This window comes from Chiloscyllium punctatum, chromosome 11, assembly GCF_047496795.1.
Source record: "Chiloscyllium punctatum isolate Juve2018m chromosome 11, sChiPun1.3, whole genome shotgun sequence".
NCBI lineage: Eukaryota > Metazoa > Chordata > Chondrichthyes > Orectolobiformes > Hemiscylliidae > Chiloscyllium > Chiloscyllium punctatum.
Window position 1 is genome coordinate 82,710,402 of NC_092749.1, and position 20,891 is coordinate 82,731,292.

At 40.2% G+C, this 20,891-nt stretch overlaps 1 protein-coding gene across 5 annotated transcripts in view; it reads left to right on the forward strand.

The window, feature by feature from the left end:
- snx14 (sorting nexin 14) overlaps window positions 1–20,891 on the forward strand; it is a 209,391-nt gene that overhangs the window by 107,212 nt on the left and 81,288 nt on the right. For all 5 annotated transcript variants that reach the window (XM_072581136.1, XM_072581137.1, XM_072581138.1 and 2 more), the window contains 2 exons: window positions 10,851–10,983; window positions 17,022–17,205. In XM_072581136.1, coding sequence (XP_072437237.1) covers window positions 10,851–10,983; window positions 17,022–17,205 — 317 coding nt within the window. The remainder of the gene's footprint in view (window positions 1–10,850; window positions 10,984–17,021; window positions 17,206–20,891) is intronic.

Sequence of the window (20,891 nt, forward strand, 5' to 3'; positions counted from 1 at the left end):
CACACTTTCTTTTTATCATGCCAGTATATAATTCCCAATCTTGTGAACTCTAATTTTGCCAACTAACATCTTATGTCAGATCTTACCAAACACATTCTTGGACATCAGATACACCACATCTACTAGTCCTCTTATTGTACTAGTTACATCCTCAAATCTCCAGTAGATCAGTTAAGAATGTTTAGCCTTTCATAAATTCATGCTGACTTTTCATAATCCTATTAGTGCTTTCTGATTCTTGCCACATCTTTGAAGAATAGCCTTTATTGTCACGAATGAGTGCGGTGGACAAAGCGTGACTCGCTTTGTTCCACGCTCTGTGCTCACTCTGCTCCCTGCTCCGTGACTTGCCTTGTAACTCGCTCTGCTCCCCACTCTGCAACTTGACCCCCTTTGTCTAGCCTCCATTCTCCAGGTAGAATAGTTTAAGAAGTTAAAAGTTTGGGTGAGGGAAAGCAAAACTGCTGCAAAGAGGTCTTTCGTAATAAACCCGAGTATGTTTTCCCCCACTATTGATGTTTGGGTAACTGGTCTGTCATTTTTTTTTAAGCTTGAGGTTATATTTGCCACTGTTTTAATCTGTAGGAACTGCTTCAGAGTCTACAAGATTTCGGAAATTAGAGTCACATAGCGTGGAAACAGACCCTTTGGTCCTACTAGTCCACGCTAACCATGTTCCACAACTAAACTAGTCCCACTTACCTGTGTTTGGCCCATATCCCTGCCAACACTTTCCAATTCATGTATTTATCCAAATATCTTTTAAACGTAACTGTCCCAGCGTCCACCATTTCCTCTTTAACTACCAATTTATCCAGTAATTCCAGTGCCACTTTCTTTAGTATCCTGGAAAGTAGATTATTAGGTCCTGGTGATTTGTCAGCTTTTATTCCCAATAATTTGTCCAGCACCCTTTTTTTTTGTGAACCAAACTTGATTTTCTTCAATTCCTCCTGCTCCTTGGCCACTGATCTTTCTGAGAGATTGTTTGACTGTTTATTGTGAAGACACCCAAAATGTGTCTTCAATTCCTCCTCTAACATTTAAAGGCATAGACATAGAGATGTACAGCACGGAAACGAACTCTTCAGTCCAACCTGTCCATGCCGACCAGATATCTCGACCCAATCTAGTCCCAGCTGCCAACACCCGGGCCATATCCCTTCACACCCTTCCTATTCATAAACCATCCAAATGCCTTTTAAATGTTGCAATTGTACCAGCCTCCACCACTTGCTCTGGCAGTTCATTTCATACATGTACCACCCTCTGTGTGAAACAGTTGCCCCTTAGGTCTCTTTTACATCTTTCCCCTCTCACCCTAAACTTATGTCCTCTGGTGCTGGACTCCTCCACTCCAGGGAAAAGACTTTGTCTATTTATCCTATCCAGCCCCCTCATGATTTTGTAAACCACTCGGCTCTGATGCTCCAGGGAAAACAGCCCGAACCTATTCAACCTCTCCCTATAGCTTAAATCCTCCAACCCTGGCAATCTTTTCTGAATCCTTTCAAGTTTCACAACATCTTTCCAATAGGAAGGAGACCAGAATTGCACGCAATATTCCAACAGTGGCCTAACCAATAACCTGTACAGCCGCAACATGACCTCCCAACCCCTGTACTCAGTACTCTGACCCATAAAGGAAAGCATACCAAATGCCGTCTTCACTATCCAATCTACCTGCGACTCTATTTTCAAGAACCTATGAACCTGCACTCCTAGATCTCTTTGTTTAGCAACACTCCCAGGACCTTACCATTAAGTGTATAAGTCCTGCGAAGATTTGCTTTCCCAAAATGCATTTATCTAAATTAAACTCCATCTGCCACTTCTCAGCCCATTGGGCCATCTGATCAAGATCCTGTTGTAATCTGAGATAACCCTTCTTTAATTCCCATTATAATTTCCTCCATTTTTGACAGTTAAGGAGCCAATATTTGTCCTCGCTAATCTTTTTCTTGTCACTTGTATTCAGAGCCTTTTATAATCAATGTTACACTCCTACTTTATTTTCCCCTCCTTGATTAGTTTTTTGTACCTTTATTGTAAGCATCTATAACTCTCCTGTTTGATGCCTTTCCTTCACTACTGTTTGGTGTGTAGATAAACCTGTTGCTTTCTATCTCTTGGTGTTTCTTAGCTCTACCTATACAGATGATTTTGGGAGCCAGTATCCTTCTGCATTATTGTATCGATAGACTCGTTTAGTCACAGTGCTACTCCATCTCCTTTCACTATTTGTTTGTCCTTCCTAAATGTTGAATACCTCTGGATGTTCACTTCCCATCCTTATCACCCTTCAGCCATGTCGTCTTGGTTGTAATTATGTCATAGCTTTGTATATCTATTTGTGCCATTAATTAATGTACCTTATTGTAAATGCTCTGTGCAGTCTGTAGACTTGTCTTTTTATCTTTGTTCGTCATCTTAGCTTTGCTTTGCATTATGACTTTTTTAATCATCCTTGTTTTCTTTCTACTTTCCATTATCGCATTTATAGCTATCTTTTCAATCCATATTTCCCTTTTCTCTGTCTCCCTCATCAGGTTCCCATTACCCATTCTAGTTTAAATTTTCCCTGACAGCGCAAGCCAACAGTGCTTCCCCCACCACCCCCCCCTCCTTTCCAAGGACATTGGTCCCAGTCATGTCCAGATGCAATCTATCCTGTTTGTACCAGTCCCATCTTGGCCAGAATTGGTCTAATTGGCCCAGGAATCTGAATCTTTTCCCCCTGCACCTACAGCGACATTATTTATTTGATATACCCTGTTATTTCTACATCTACTAGCATGTGGCAGACGTAGTAATCCTTTTGAGGTCCTCTTGTTTTTATATCTGAGAACAGGGGAAGGTGTGGCATTGTTAGTCAAGGACAGTATTATGGTGGCAGAAAGGACATTTGATGAGGACTTGTCTGCTGAGATTAGAAACAGGATGGGGGTTTTCCATAGGCCTCCGAAAAGTTCCAGAGATATAGAGGAAAGGATTGCAAAGATGATTCTAGATAGGAGTGAAGCTAACAGGATAGTTGTTATGGGGGCTTTAACTTTCCCAATATTGATTGGATTCAAGTACCTTAGATGGGCCAATTTTTGTCCAATGTGTGCAGGAGGATTTCCTGACACAGTATATAGATAGGCCAACAAGGGGCGAAGCCACATTGAATTCATTACTGAGTAACGAACCCAGTCAGGTGCTAGATTTGGAGGTAGGTGAGCACTTTGATGATAGTGAACACAATTCGGTTAAGTTTACTTGAGCAATGGAAAGTGATAGGTACATACCGCAGGGCAAGAGTTATAGCTGGAAGATGGGCAATTATAATGCGATTAGGCAAGATTTAGGATGCATAGGATGGGAAAGGAAATTGCAGGGGATGGGCACAATTGAAATGTGGAGCTCATGCAAGCAACAGCTACTACGTATCCTTGACAAGTAAGTATCTGTCAGTCAGGGAGCAAGTGGTCGAGTGAGGAAACTGTGGTTTACTAAAGAAGTTGAATCTCTTGTCAAGAGTAAGAAGAAGGCTTATGTAAAATTAAACTGTGAAGGCTCAGTTAGTTTGCTTAAGGGTTACAAATTAGCCAGGAAAGACCTAAAGAGAGAGCTAAGAAGAGCTGGGAGGGCACACGAGAGAAGTCTTTGACAGTTAGGATCAAGGATCAAGCTTTTTATAGGTATGTCAGTAATAAAAGAATGACGAGAGAAAGAGTAGAGTCTGTCAAGAACAGTAGTGGGAATTTGTGCATGGAATCCAAAGAAATAGGAGAGGCACTAAATGGATATTTTTCATTACTATTCATACAAAAGTGTTGTCAAGGAGAATACTGAGAGACAGGCTATTGGACTAGACGGGATTGGTTTTCACAAGGAGGTGGTGTTAGCAATTCCAGAAAGTGTGAAAATAGTTAAGTCCCCTGGGCTAAATGGGATTTATCCTAGGACACACTGGGAAGTTAGGGAGGAGATTGCAGAGCCTTTGATTTTGATCTTTATGTTGTCATTGTCTATAGGAATAGTGCCAGAAGACTGAAGGATAGCAAATGTTGTTCCCTTGCTCAAGAGGAGGAGTAGAGTTAACCCTGGTAAATATAGACCAGTGAGCCTTACTTCGGTTGTAGATAAAGTGTTGGAAAGGGTTAAAGGTGATAAAGTTTATAAATCATCTAGAAAGGAACAATTTGATTAAGAATAGTCAACACGATTTTGTGAAGGGTAGGTCATGCCTCACAAACCTTATTAAGTTCTTTGACCAAACAGGTGGATGAGGGTAAAGCAGTTGATGTGGTGTATATGGATTTCAATAAAGCATTTGTTCAAGTTCCCCACGGTGGACTATTGCAGAAAATATGGAGGCATGGGATTGAGGGTGATTTAGCAGTTTGGATTAGAAATTGGCTAGTTGAAAGAAGACAGAAGGTGTTGGTTGATGGGAAATGTTCATCCTGGAGGTCAATTACTAGTGGTGCCCTGCGAGGATCTGTTTTGGGGCCATTGCTGTTTGTCATTTTTATAAATGACCTGGATGAGCGCATAGAAGGATGGGTTCGTAAATTTGTGGATGACACGAAGGTCAGTGGAGTTGTGGACAGTGCGGAATGATGTTGCAGAATACAGAAGGACATAGATAAGCTGTAGAGGTGGAAAGTGGAGTTTAATGTGGAAAAATGTGAGGTGATTCACTTTGGAAGGAGTAATAGGAACACTGAGTACCGGCCTAATGATAAGATTCTTGGTGGTAGTATGGATGTGCAGGGAGACCTTGGTGTCCATGTGCATAGATCCCTAAACATTGCACCCAGGTTGATAGGGTTGTTAAGAAAGCTTACAGTGTGTTAGCTTTTATTGGTAGAGGGATTGAGTTTCGGAGCCATGAGGTCATGTTGCAGCTGTATAAAACTCTGGTGTGGCTGCACTTGGCCATATTGCATACATTTCTGGTTGCCGAATTATAGGAAGGATGTGGAAGCATTAGAAAGGGTGCTGAGCAGATTTACCAGGATATTGCCTGGTATGGAGGGAAGTTCTTATGAGGAAAGGCTGAGGGACTTGAGACTGTTTCTGTTGAGAAGATTAAGAGGTGACTCAATAGAGGCATACAAGATGATCAGAGTATTAGATAGGGTGGACAGTGAGAGCCTTGTTCCTTTGATGGTGATGGCTAGCAGGAGGGGTATAGCTTTAAACTGAGAAGTGATAGATATAGGACAGATGTCAGAGGTAGGTTCTTTACTCAGTAATAAGAGCATGGAATACCCTGCCTGCAACAGTAGTAGACTCGCCAACTTTAAGGGGATTTAAATGGTCATTGGATAAATATACGGATGATAATGGAATTGGGGAGGTTAGTTGGGCTTCAGATCGGTTTCAGAGGTTGGTGTAACATTGAAGGCCGAAGGGCCTGTACTGCGCTGTATTGTTCTATGTTCTCAAGTTGTGAGACTTCTTCACTTTTTAACCTGTATCATTGGTACTAAAATGTACAATGACTATTGGCTGTTCACCCCCTCTCTTCAATAGCCTCTCTTGGACGTACTTTCCACTGGCACCAGGGACGCAGCATGCCAGCTTGGAGTTTCTTTTTGTGGCTGCAGAAATGTCTATCTGTTCCCCTCACTAACGTATCCCCTTTCCTTATCGCCCTGCCACTCCTCTTCCTCCTGTTCTTATGTCACTGAACCACACTAGCTTCCATTGATATTCCCTGAGAAGCCCCAACAGTCTCCAAAGCAGGCCCTTTTTCTATTCTACACACTCCCGCTATAGTCCATAGTCTTAACCTTATTTATTTTAATGCACTGCAACTTAATTGCTCGAAAAAAGTAAAAGTAATTCTTCTGACCATACTCCAGATGCTTCCTAATTTAGAGCTATTTAAGTATGCACTCTACCAGTATTAACTCACCAATGCTATCGATGCTGTCTCACAAAGTTTATTGCTCTCCATTTCCGTTTCTTCAAAGTAAGTTCACCGTTCTCCTCAGGAGCTGCTTTATACTAAAGTTCCTCCCAGAACACAGCAGTTCTGACTTGCTGCACACTCTTCTCAGTCTACTTCAGTGATGCTGACTGCTTCACACTCCTGGCACACATTTCTGAACTGTTTAGATTAGATTAGTTTGCTTACAGTGTGGAAACAGGCCCTTTGGCCCAACAAGTCCACACCGACCCGCTGAAGCGCAACCCACCCAGACCCATTTACTCCTGCCCCTAACACTACGACTCCTGCCCCTAACACTACGGGCAATTTAGCCCGTAGCAATTTAGCATGGCCAATTCACCTAACCTGCTCATTTTTGGACTGTGGGAGGAAACCGGAGCACCCGGAGGAAACCCACGCAGACACGGGGAGAACGTGCAAACTCCACACAAGTCAGTCGCTTGAGGCGGGAATTGAACCTGGGTCTCGGGAATTGAACCCGGGTCTCTGGTGCTGTGAGGCAGCAGTGCCAGCCACTGTGCCACTGTGCCGCCCACTTTCTTGCTGCTCATTTTCTCTCAACTCCTTTCCTTTGTATCAACATGAAATTCTCGTCATTCTCAAAATCTATTTCCACTCTTGTCTTCCATCTCCCAAGATTTCCTGTAATCCTGTGTTTTTGTGAACCTTCAGTAATTGTCCAACAACCCACTGATTTTGCTCCACTTTGCTTTCGGTGATTCATTATCAATGTCTACTTTTCCAGCTTCCTTATGCAACCCCATTCTTCAACAACTCTGTCTTCTCTCCCTGTCTTCAAAGATTGCTTGCGGATATCTCTTCATTGATTGTACTTGCCCTTTCCACATTATTGTATGTTCGTTTGGACTTGCTGTGCATTGGTTAGAAAATACTCTGGAAATTTGTGAGTTACATCAGAGAAGTTATAACATACAGTACAGGAACACAATCCTTTATCTGAAATGCTCGAGACCAGCTGGTTTTTGAAATTTGGAATTTTTCGAATTTTAATTTAAAAAACAATTACTTAACAGCAAACTTAGTGTGAGTAATTGAGGTCTGCCAGTGCTAGGCTATGCCCCCGACATCACATCTGAGTGACACACTTCGAGTGGGTTAACTGTTTGCAAGTCAAGCAACCTTGTTAATGAGATAAAAACTTCATGAAAAGACCTTCAGATTTTGGAGCTTTTTGGATTTCGGATAAAGGGTTGTCTCCCTGTATTAAGAGTGACAGCTTCAGAAACCCAACAAAGGCTAGAACTAGAGCAACCCCTTGAACCTGCTGTGCCTTTCATTGAGGTCATATCTGATCCCCAAGAAGACCACAAGACACAGAGCAGAAAGAGGCCGTTTGGCTCATCACACCTACTGTGCCATTGAATGAGATTATGAATGATTTGATAATCCTGAAATCCTCTCTCCTGCTTTCTCTCACAACCCTTGGGTGGCACAGTGGTTAGCACTACTGCCTCGCAGCGCCTTAGACCCGGGTTCAATTCCCGCCTCAGGCGACTGACTGTGTGGAGTTTGCACGTTCTCCCCGTGTCTGCGTGGGTTTTCTCTGGGTGCTCCGGATTCCTCCCACAGTCCAAAGATGTGCAGGTCAGGTGAATTGGCCATGCTAAATTGCCTGTAGTGTTAGGTAAGGGGTAAATGTAGGGGTATGGGTGGGTTGCGCTTCGGTGGGTCAGTGTGGACTTGTTGGGCCGAAGGGCCTGTTTCCACACTGTAATGTAATGTAATCTAATCTAATCTAACCATGATTCCCTTACTGATGAAGCATCTATCTATCTCAATCTTGAAAAAACTTAACAACCCAGCCTTGATAGCACTCTGTGGTAAACAATTCTACAGATTCACTGCCTTCTGAGAAACAATGTTCCTCCTCATTGTTGACTTAAATGGGCAAACCAGTGACTCTAAAATTATACTCTATGGTCTTTTGCCCCTCCTTTCCCCAAAGTCCCTTGATACTTTTGGATCACCCAACAATCGATCAGAGGTTTAACATCAATAATTGATAAAAGTTCCATAGGACTTCCTGTCCTTTGTGTTTATAAGTGTTTCTTAATTTTGTTCCTGATGCTCTGAAAATTAGAACCAGATCAATGACCCCAATCCCTAGGTTCCTCTATGAGTTGAAATGGTTTCCCTCTGCCTACGTTAAAGTTGGTTCTGCTATAATGCGAGAGTTCCGTTCACGTGCAATCTCGCGTTATAAAATAATCACGCAATAGCTGAGCCATTTAAACTAATGGAGCAGGAATCGCTTTATAGCCAATACAGATAAGGAAAGTTTACATTCTATAAATAACGGGCTAAATTCTTCAATTGCCTTGAAGAAATAAGCATTATAGCAGAACTGACTGTATATCGTGCTTAGTTCTTAAATAGGAGACTGCAATTCCTGATTGCAATTTGTTGATTTAGAAAGGAAGTAGTGTACTTAGTCCTGAGAACAAATACCAGGAAAATCCAGAAGAATGTTTCCTAGAAATGTTCAAATAAGTTCAAATAAGTGATGTTAAAGAGTTGGTGAGAAAAAAATTGCAAGATGTCAATCTATTTTTACTTGAGTGCAGTGTGCGTTTTGATTAAATAATCTGAACAGTCACTGGTAATTTAAATGCAGATGAAATTCTGGATACTATATGCAGTGGATGAGTTGTAGTTCGCTTGGAATTTAGTTTTGACCACAGCAAACTTTTTTTTAAACGGCATCTATGGGAAAAGGTGTGTGCTGGTTGATTACATAATCAGTGTAAAAACACACTAAATAATAGAAGTGCAATGCAAGGTTTTATCACTTTTAAGCTTGCAGTATAAATCATTTAAATAATGATGCAGCTTTCCTTAAATAAAACTTACCTGCAGAGATTGTTCTTATTTGTATCCTCACCTGCCTGCTCAGACATTGCTATAGTAGGGTAAGCATGCTGCATTGCAGGGATATAACTTTTGCTAGTTTATTGAGAGTGCTGGTTCATAAGGTGCTGATTAAAACAGTTTGTTGTATTGGTTCTGTTTTGTGATGTGTAACTTGATGCATGATATGTTGCACACATAAGATCTGAAAGTGCATTAAACGAATAGTAAATTGCAGATTTGGTACTTTTAGCTACTACTTTTGATAATATGTAATTACAAATATTATGTACCTGAATATTGTCTCCAACAGAAGTCATTGAATGCTTGTAAATCTAAGAAATGTCTGGAGTATAAATTGGAATGATGTGGAGGCGCTGGTGTTGGATTGAGGTGGACAAGGTCAGAAGTCACACAACACCAGGTTATAATCAGAAGGAGGACAAAGAAGCAGCATTCTGAAAGCTTGCAGTTTCAAGTAAAGCTGTTGGACAATAAGCTGATGTTGTATGACTTCTGACCAAAGTGCACCTTGACTTCATCCTATTACACTATAGAATCGCTACAGTGTAGATAGAAACCATTTGGCCTATTGAGTCTGAACAAACCCTCCAAACAGCATCCCACCAGATTCCCACTCCACCTTCTCTCCATGACCCCACATTTGCCCATGGGTAATCCACATAGCCTACACTTGCCTGGATATTATGGGCCAATTTAACATGGCCAATCACCTAATATGCACATCTTTGGACTGTGGGAGGGAACCCGTGCAGACGTGGGGAGAACGTGCAAACTCTACACAGAACGTCACCCAAGGCTGGAATCGATACCGGGTCCCTGGTGCTGTGAGGTGCATTTTGTAATTTTCAAATTTGTTGGTGGTATTCTAATTATTGCACAGACCTTTCAAACATTCATCTTTAGAAAATAATCAAAAGATATGTATTCTTGAGCTTGCCAAGTAATATTGAAATAATTTAGGATAATGTGTCCTCTCTAGCTGAGAACTGGCTTAAACTAATTAAGAGGGAATACGTTGCATCATTTACACTTCACCTTTGCCTATTCCTTTCAAATAAAAATAGCAACCATTAATCAATTTGGTAGTTGATGAATTGATTGAGTTGTTTTGCTCGTTGTGTTGAGTATAAAATCTGCCAACCACATATAGTCCAGATATGTACCAATTTGTGGGAAAGAAGCTGTAATACCACAGGTCTTGGGGTATGTGGATTATGGATGCAGTTGTACTTTAAAAAATGGCTAAAAGAGTTGCTTTTCAGCATTAGAGTAGTAGCCATTTATAAAGGTAAGTACATCCCACCTAGCTCTGATGTTAATGTGGGATATAAGACCATAAGACACAGGAGTGGAACTAAGGCCATTCGGCCCATCGAGTCCACTCCGCCGTTCAATCATGGCTGATGGGCATTTCAACTCCACTTACCCACATTCTCCCCGTAGCCCTTAATTCCTTGTAGCATCAAGAATTTATCAATCTCTGCCTTGAAGACATTTAGCGTCCCAGCCTACACTGCACTCTGCGGCAATGAATTCCACAGGCCCACTACTCTCTGGCTGAAGAAATGTCTCCGCATTTCTGTTCTGAATTCCCCCCTCTAATTCTAATATGAGCATCAGAGTTGTATTGGCACTGTTGAATTGTTTGTGAATACTCTCAAATTCCAAACTCTACATTCACTTTCAAAAGTGCTCAATATCTTCTCATTAATTTTATGTTTGAAGGTGGTTGAATTGATATGCCTTATTTTCTCTCTTCACTGTTTGATTTTACTATATTATGCCATTAGATCTGTAATAAAATGCAGAAGAAAAAGTATATCCAAATTCACTGAGCTGGTAAATTGTAGCCTTCAAAAGACACTCTCGTTGCAATTGCCATCAACAAATCAGAGCTGCTCTTTGTATCTGGCCATTGCATGAGCTGATCTTTACACTGCATGTTCCACATTTACTCAATCATTGTTTAACATGTAAAGGATTTACTGACCCATTGTCTGCTGTCATTCAGGGGCTCCAATAAACGTGGAGAATCTTTTGGAATAAGTCGAATAGGCAGCAAGCTCAAAGGAGTCTTTAAAAGCACAACAATGGAAGGAGCTATGTTGCCTAACTATGGATTGCCAGCAGCAGATGATGATCTTGTGAGTGAAATTGAGCTGTTATGTTGGTAACTATGTTGGTTAAGCATGGTCTACATAGAAAGCTGGTAGCTTTTAAACTGTCAATCTATTCATTTGGATTAAGCACATGTTGGCATTGTTACAAATGCGACTTGATGTCATACAGGAATAGTATTGTTTTCATATCAGATTTTAAGTTAGAGGTGTAGTCCAGGACAAATATGTAGTAATATTTTAAGGTCTTATATTCTTGGCTGACAGTTAGAGTTAGGTGGTAACCTGGAATGGGTATCCAGGATATTATCATAGGATTCCTACTGTGTGGAAACAGACCATTTGGTCCAACTAGTCCACACTGACCCTACACAGAGTATCCCACCCAAACCCATTTTCTTACTCTATTACTCTTCATTTCCTATGACTAATGCACCTAACCAACACATCCCTGAACACCGTCTGCAATTTAGCCTGGCCAATTCACCCAACCTGCACATCTTTGGACTGTGGGAGGAAACTGGAGCACCCGGAGGAAACCTATGTAGACATGGGAAGAATTGCAAACTCCACACAGACAGACAGTTAAATGACAAAATCCATCTCAAAGTTGCTGTTATGTTCTTAATTATCTCACCTCATTCTTCTATCTTTTTGCACATTTTTTAATGCACATGACCATATCCATCTCATTTGTACCACATCTGTGTTTCCCAGCGATGTGGGCCCTTCCTTGCCTAGTCCCATTCTTGTGTCAGAATCACCAGCACGTTGGGTGACCATTCAATATATCTAGCCCATGTAAGTTTTATAGAATAATTCAGTCAACCCCAATTCCTTCCCTTCATTGTACTTTGTTTTAAAACAATCTTTGACCTTGCTACCTATTCCCTTCCCTTATTCCAGTAGCACTGCAAGCTCAGGTACCTTACACTAACTAAATATTCGGAAAATCAAAGTCATTGTTGTATGCCTCCATCAGAAGCCACTGAGTCCATCCCATTCCCTGACAATGGTTGAACTCAATTATTTGCAGCCTTGAAGTCCTGTTTAACCCTGAGCTGTTGCCAAACCAGTGTCCTTGCCATCACCAAGGCTCTACTTCAACTTCTGTAACATGGGCTGTTAGCTGGTCCTGTCTCAGATCCCATGTTGTTGCAACCTTCATCTGATCTCAACGCTACCTTAAATTTTGCCCTCATCTCACCTGGCTCTGTTTGACACCCTCCACACCTTCTGTCAGATGGGACTCAGTATCAACTGTGTTTGAGTCCAAGGACTGATGTCCCACTCCAGTACTGGGACACAAATTAAGATAGATACTCCAGTGAGTACTGAGGGATGCTGTATTATTGCCTGAGACTTTTAATCAAAGACCAATAAGCTACTGGGTCAATGTGAAAAATTCCTTTCATCTTTTTAATTAATATTTTTCTCTTCATCAACATCTCATAAAACACTTCCCTGATTGTTTTTATATTGCTGATTGTAAGAGTTAGTTGAGTACACATTGGCTGCTGTATTTCATACCATGTCAAGTTTCTTCTGTGAATTTGCTTCCACCCCACCTTGAAAGATTATATATATCAATTCATAACTCCCTGTTAAATTTCAAACATGTGGTGTATGTCTATTTGACTAGTTTTTGCATTTTGTCTAAAAGTCTGAACTGAGAAAGGTCATCAAATTGAGAAGTTATCATTTTCTCCTCGGTTGTTGCCTATCTGTTGAGTGTTTCTAGTAGTTTCTGGTTTTATTTCAAGTTTCTAGCATCAGTATTTTTCTTTCATCTTCTTGAAAACGTATTATTCTCCACTTCTCTAAGTTTCATCACCTGCAAACAAATCCATGTCCTCAATACATGTTAAGGAGCGAGGTAATCTGCGCATCCACCCCTGATGACCACATTTTTGTACTGTCTGTAGCCTGAAAAACATTAAGCATTGCCATTTGTTTTCTGACTTCTGGCCAATTTTGTTTGTGCTCCCACTTTCCCTTTGAGCAGATGGCACTTTATGTTTGCTAATAAGTTTATTATGTGGCACTTATAGATGCTTCTTGAAAGTCAAGGTACACGACATCAAAGATAATCTCAGCAAACCACCCTTCTTAATCAGAAATCTGTTTGTCATCCTCAAATCTGTGTTGATTTTCTTTTCACTATTGTTTAAAGTAGATTAATTGCACCATTTTCATGGTTAGTATTGTACCCCAGTTTACCATGGAATTTTGAAATTGTAACAGCATTCTTTAGTAAACAGCATTTTCTAAGTGCCAATTAATTCTGTTTTTAAAGGTCCTCAACATGAGGCACACTGGCCTGCAATTATTGGGATTATGTTCTTTTTTTGAACAGGGTGTTCCTTCCAATGCTTTAGCAATGCCCCATATTTAAGGAAGATTGGAAGATATTAGCCAAAGCCTCTGCAATTATCACCTATGCATCCCTCACCAACTTTTTGATGTATTGATTCTGCACTGTGACTTCTACCTTAAGTACTGCATGACCTTTTTATTTGTTTTGATCCTATGGAGCATTGCCACTTGCAATTTCTACTTTGGCAGTATCTTCCTCAGTGAGCTTTGCAAAATATTTATCCAGCATCACAGCGTTCAAAAGAGAATTTTCTTGATCTGTTTAGTCACATGAAGACTCCTGCAGACATCATCCTTGAATTGGGAAACAACGCAGATGGAGATTTGTTTACTAAAGACCTTTAGGTTCCCTATTAAATTAGCTGCTGTTTTGCCTAGTCAAATGTTTTATCCTGAAACATCTGAGTCTTCAAGATTATTCTGTGGTTCAGGGAGTGATCACTTTTTCTGTTCGGGTTGTTAAGGGTGGCACGGTCGCTCAGTGGTTAGCACTGCTGCCTCACAGTGCCAGGGACCCAGGTTCGATTCCCACCTTGGGCGACTCTGTGGAGTTTGCACATTTTCCCAGTGTCTGCGTGGGTTTCCTCCAGGTGCTCCAGTTTCCTCCCACAGTCCAAAGATGTGCAGGTCAGGTGAATTGGCCGTGCTAAATTGCCCATAGTGTTAGGTGCATTAGTCAGGGGTAAATATAAGATAGGGGAATGGGTCTGAGTGGGTTATTCTTCAGAGGGTTGGTGTGGACTTGTTGATCTGAAGGGCCTGTTTCCATACTGTAGGGAATCTAATCTATTCTCTAATTTTTCCTTACTAATTTGTCCACCATCCTTGGTAGATGTCAAGATTGCAGCCTTTGTGACAATGTAGAAGAGATGCTCAAGATGATTTGGGGTTGTTCTTGTTAAATCAAAGAATGCAAAGAGGAAATTTGGAGGTGTTTGCAGTTATGAATGATTTATATACAGTTAAAATAAAATACAATTTTCAGTGGCAGCAGAGCCAACGACTAGCGGGGACACATTCAGTGATAAAGGGAAAAGAACAAGAGGAGACATGAAATACTTTTTTTGTGCATCAGGTTGTAGTCTTGAATGCAGTACTTGAAATGGAGTTAGCAATAGATTAATTAACTTTCAAAAATAAATAGCTTCAATATTGGAAGGAAAGACTTGGGGAAGTGAGTGGTCATATCTTGGGGACAGTTCATATCACAGTGAAGGAAGTGTAGGATGTATTAGAATATATAAAGGTGGATAAATCTCTTGGTCCTGACCAGATATATCCAAGAACACCGCAAGAGGTTAGAGAAGAAATTGCAGGGGCCCGGGCTGATAAATTTGCATCATCGTTTGCCATGCGTGAGGTCCTGGAAGACTGAAGGGTAGTGAATGTTGTGCCCTTGTTCAAGAAGGGCTGCAAAAAAAATCCTGAGAACAATAGACCAGTAAGCCTACAGTTGTGGTAGGTAGGTTAGTTGAGAAGATTCTGAGAGATAAGATATACGTGCATTTGGAATGACAGGGTTTGATAAGATGTAGTCAGCGTGGCTTTGTGCATGAGGGACCATGCCTGTCAAATTTGTTTGTGTTCTTTGATGAAGTGCTTAAGAAGGTTGCCTGAGTGTAGGGCAGTAGATGTAATTGATATGGATTTCAGTAAGGCCTTTGATAGGCTAGACTACTCTTGAAGGTTAGATTGCATAAAAATCTAGGGGTAGCTAGCAAATTGGATACACAATTAACTTGATGGTAGGAAGCAGAGGGTAATAGTGCATGGATGCTTGTCGGACTGGAGGCCTATGAATAGTGGACTGCCTCGGATCAGTGCTGGACCTATTACTGTTTGTTATCTATATCAATGATTTGGATAAAAATGTACAAGATATTATTAGAAAGTTTGTAGATGATGATACTAAAATAGGCAGTATCATGGACAGTGAGGAAGGTTATCAGAAATTGCACCAGGACCTTGATCAGCTGGGGAAGTGAGCCAAGAAATGGCAAATGGAGTTTAATACAGATAAGTGTGAGGTCTTGCATTTTGGAAAGTCAAGTCAAGGTAGGAGTTTCATGGTGAAGGAGTGTAGTGGATCAGAGGGACTTTGGAGTTCAGGTGCACAGTTCTCTGAAAGTGGAATCACAGGTGGACAGGGCAGTGAAGAAGGCTTTTGGCACACTGTCCCTCATCAGTCAGGGCATTGAGCATAGAAGTTTGGAAGTTATGTTGCTGGTTTGTGAGACGCTGGTGAGGCTGCACTTGGTGAATTGTGTTCAGTTTTGGTCACCTTGCTATAGGAAGGATGTTATTGAACTCTTTAAAAAAAATGCTGAAGAAATTTAAAAGGATGTTGCCCAGGACTCAAGGGTCTGAGTTATAGGGAGAGGTTGGACAATCTAGGACTTATTTCTTTCGACCATAGGAACCTGAGGGGGATCTTATAGAAGTGTATAAGATCATGAGAGGTATGGGTAGGGTGAATGCACTCAGTCTTTTTCCTAGAATAGTTTAAGGTTAGGAAGGAAAGAATAAAAGGGAACTTGAGGGGCAACTTTTTTACACAGAGGGTGGTATGCATTTGGAATGAGCTGCCAACGGAAGTGTTTGAGGTGGGTACATCAATAGCATTTAAGAGAAATTTGGGCAAAGACATGGGTAGGAAAGGATTAGAAGGATGTGGGCCAAGTGCAAGGAAATGGGGTTAGCATTGATGGTCATTTTGATCGGCATGTGCCAGTTTGGGCCAAAGTGCCTGTTTTTATGCTGTAGGATTGTATGACTAAATGTGGGCACTAGGGAAAGATAAGGAGGATGAATTAATTATATAGTTCCATCAAACAACAGGCATGTGCATAATCACCCAAATAACATCGTGCTGCATCATTCCATGATTTTGACACAGGTTAAAAGCTTTCCATTCATTCTTAATTTTTTAGTATTTTCAAATGGTATAAAGCTGCTAAGTTTGGTGATCCTTGTATATTTCAGCAAATCATCAACAGTCAACTTTGGCAGACTACGTAATGCTCATTCCAGTTTGGCATTGTTTGCGTAGGATTCTGTACAGTTTAGCTTGTGATAGTTACAGTTTTGTCAAAACTTGCTGTTTATGGTTAAGCAAGTAATCTAATTGTGCCGTTGGGATCTGTAATCAGTTCATGTCTTTGTACTTTATTTTCTTTTGCGATTTTTGTTTCCTAAAGATGTTGACCCTGTAAGAGTATGATTCCAACGGAACCACCAGCCACTTTCCCTCATTTGCCACTTTGCTTTGATGCACCCATGCAAATGTATTTGACTTGAAATTCAGCAGTGGAAGGCTTCACGCTTAGAACATGACCATTATGTTATTGAACATTTCCAGCAAAAGTATCTAGCGTAGCAATGGATATAACTGTTTCCTCTTTCCTCTCCCAGCTTTCAGTCTAGGATATAGGTCACTTCTTGTCTAGAAAATACAATTAGACAACGTGCAGTTTTTAGCTATTTGATTGGTGGGGCAGCACTTATATGTTCCAAAAGAGAATTTTATTTGCCTATCTATCTATTTTCCTTTTTTCCCTGTACTTTGCAGTTTAGTTTTCCAAAATGTTGCGCACACAAGGTGGAATCTGCTGTTCAGTAATGGCTGGTCATCCTAGCGTTTAACTCTCATTTTTGTGAAAAATGGCATTTTATGTTAACACTTATTACAGGTTGAAGAAGCAACAGTTGTGTCTGAGGATGATTTAATTGAAGAATTGGCAATCACTCCCAATGCTCATCGTAACCTTTCTGCTTGGAAAATAAGCATTCCATATCTGGACTTCTACTTTGACAGTAAAAAGGAGAAAGTCCCAGTCTTCTGTATTGAAGTAATTCGAAATGAAGAAGGGTCAGGTAAGCTTTGTGTATTTAATTTCCTCATCCTTGCCCCATCCCCTTTCTAAGTATTTCTGTGATGTAATTGTATTGGTTCCAGAGCCCATGTATACCCCACCTATTCTTTCTGATCACCCACGTAATGAGTTTTATACTTGATGTAAAATCAGTACATTTGATCCAAACGTTTTGTTACATTCTTATTAACAAGGTGCACGAAGTTTGGATCATTTCTCTCTTGCTGTCCTGCCACATCTCTCATTTGATTCCCAATCTGCACTGCTGACCTCTCCTGAGGTGGTGTGAAGGAGCTGCAGTGAGTTAGGGAAGTAAAGACTGCCATGTTTCTACTTCGGTAATGAGAGGTAAAAACTGTTCAATATGCAGGAGGTGCAACAAATTTGATGAATAGGGAAAGTGTGCACTTTCTTCATTTAACCAAAGGCAGCTTTGATATGCCTAGGAGTTTGTATGCATTGTTCATGCTGCTGATGTTATTGAAAGCAACACATGGCTTTCCACAGAATGAAAAGACCCAATATGTCTTCAGCAAACTGGAGTTCTGGGGATTTCAGTACAACTAAGTATGCCATTCCTTAGCAGATGTGAGGCAACATGATGGGAATCAAATCCTGGCTTAGTTAAAGATCCAACCATGCATGATTAACCAATGTCTGTGATCTATATGGACAAATTGAAACCTTGTTGCCACAAGTCAAGGTAACTCATTCCAAAAATGGAAGTTCTTGCCTTTTCTGGCTGTGGTTAATTAAAGAAAATTTGTTATTAAAACTAAGAAAAAAGGGCTGCATTACTTAACCCTAGTTGGAATAAGATATTAAATATAAATAGCTTTTAATGCTATGTGAATCTCTGTATTGAGAGAGGGAGATTGGCATGCATTCTTATTTAGGATAGCACGGGGAAAGTTAGGCCAGGAGGTAAATTATGAAAACATTTGGAGAATGAATTCTGTAGACTAGATGCATAGCAATGGGAGAAAGAAGTGAATCATTGTTTGACAAATAGAGTTGATGGATCTTGGCTTCCTGTCATGTCCTATTGAAATGTTTTGAAATTGTGTTCTTAAGCCGTTGTTGGCTCGGTGCTATTGAATCGCTGTATTGGAATGATGGCTGTTACTTCTGATGGGATTTTATTTGTTCTTGGCATGTGAGAGAATCTCAAAGCTTGGATAGAGGGTACGCATGAGATATGAATGCTGTTACCACTGTAGGATGCATTGGGACAGACCATTTCAGTGTGCTTTACTGAGGTTTAAGTTGGTAACCCATCGAATAACTTTCCATTTCTCACCTATCTGGTTCATATTGATTGCTGGGTTATTGGGGAAACCTGTATTTCATGTTTTGAGTTGCACACAGATCTTGTGAAGAATGAGGCATATCATATTCTGCTCTTAATTTCAAGGAGATCACCATATTTCTTAAAGAATGTAATTCTATATAGAATAACCCATATGTGATGTTAATTGCAAAACCATTTTTATTTATGAAGTTCCATTTCTTTTCAAATTGCTTGCATCAAAATTGAATATTAGTCAAGTCCTTATGAGTGGAACTTATTCTTAATTGCATCATTAGTCTGCAAACAAAGCTATTCATTGTGCAGGAAGCTGAACTAATCCAAGCCTAATAGATTGTTTTGTTTAGCATGTTTCAAAAACTAAGTTTATAAGGTTTTGTACTTCAGTAAAATGGAAAAACGCATGGAGTCAGGTGACCTGCTCTGAATTTTGCCTGATGACAAAGTTGATAAGCTTCATTGCTATGGTGACAAAGAAAGCCAAGCCAAGAGACTTGCTAAGAAGGTTCAAGCTATTCACTTTCACCAACAATGGCAACAGTATCGATACTGACTCTGAATTGACTCAGTTACCAAGTCTCTCATGGAGGTATTATAAATTCAGGTTTTACAAATAAACAGTTTAATGTATAACTATTTAATTCCAAGGTAGAATGGAGTTGGAGGTCGAAAGGGTAGCTAAGTGGCATTTCTATGTGGATGCAAGGTCCATGTGATTTAGATTCAATGTTATTTGTACCAAAATATATCATCATGGCAGAGATAATAAAATGTATTATCCAGTGTGCAGGACCAGAGCAGCTTGTGTGTGTATGTACATGGTATTAAAGGTGGCAGGATAGGTAGCAAGAGGTGCTAATAAAGCATACAATATTCTAGGCTTCATTGGCTGGGGCATAGAATCTAAGAGCAGGGAAGCTCATGCTGAGCTTGTGTAGAACACAGGTTATACTGTATCTGGTATATTGTGTACAGATCTAGGTCTCTTACTTTAGAAAAGAGGCAAATGCATTGGAGAGAATTCAGTAAAGGTTTATAAGAATGATTCCAAGAATGAGAAACTTTAGTTGAGGATAGATTGGAGAAGTTAGGACTATTTTCCTTGAAGGGGAGGAGGTTATGACAAGATCTGACTGAAGTTTTCCAAAATCATGAGAGGTCTGGATAGAGTAATAGGTGGACAGAAGCTGTTCCTGCTCCTAAAAGGCTAGAGAACCAGAGGGCAAAGATTTAGTGTTTAGCCAACAAAGCAAATGTGAAGTGAGAAAATCTTTTTATGCAGCGAATTGTCCAGAATGCATTTCCTGGAAGTGTGGTGGAGGCAGGTTCAATTAGACATTCAGGAAGGGTTTAGACTTTTAAATAGAAACGATCATGTTGTACAAGGTTAGGGGAAAAAGCAGGAGACTGCCATCAAGTCACAGTGCTTAGAGCTGGTACAGACATATGCACCAAATGGTCATCTCTTGCATAGTAACAATTCTCTGAAGCCAACCTGTATGGATGAGAGAGAGCAGAGAAGCAGAAAAAATGCTGACTGTATTGTTCATGCAGAATGTGGGTGGAAGTTCATGCTTAGATTGGAGATCCTAAAATTAATGAGAATCTGAACAAAGCTGTAAGCCTTGCTAGACTTTATCCTGAGGGAAGAATGTACAGGGTAGTCTTCACAATGAAAATTGCTCCTGGATTAGAAACTATCCAGACTGGGAAAGGAAACTGGCTATTGGCAGCAAAGAATATTTTTGGACTAGGTCTGGGAGAATAAAATGGTCACAAGAGACAAAGTAGACATTAAAGTATCAGAAGTATCAGAAAACATGGACTTGAAGCTACTGCCATTTACAAATGTTTTGTATGTTTGCTGAGTCAAAACATGGGAATGCTGCCAAGATTCTGGTCACTTGTCTTACTGAAGAGGCTATGATTACCTGGGATAATTCTCTAATCTGACCTCTGTGTCTAATTCAACAGTGAAATATTTGAAATATACTATGTTAAAACTAATTTTAAATTATACATTCTTAATTCTAAGCAGTTAGGGTACACTTCCCTGTTGTGTATTATTTAAGATGGTTTGTCTTAACACAGTTTAATTTTTTGTTAGTTGGACCTCCATCCAATTAAAGTAGTTGTTCCATATTATTATTCACTATGAGGTGTAATCTCAAATTGAGAAAACATTTGAAACCAGCATAAATATTGTGTTTATGGCAAGGAGAAAAATAGCATTTAATAATGACACCTTTAAAAAAATAGTACAGAAACAGGATTAAAACAGAGTTGCGACAGATTTCCAACTTGTAGAACACAACATTACAATGCAGTGCGGGTCCTTCATCCCTCAATGTTGTGCCAACCTGTGGAACCAGTCTCAA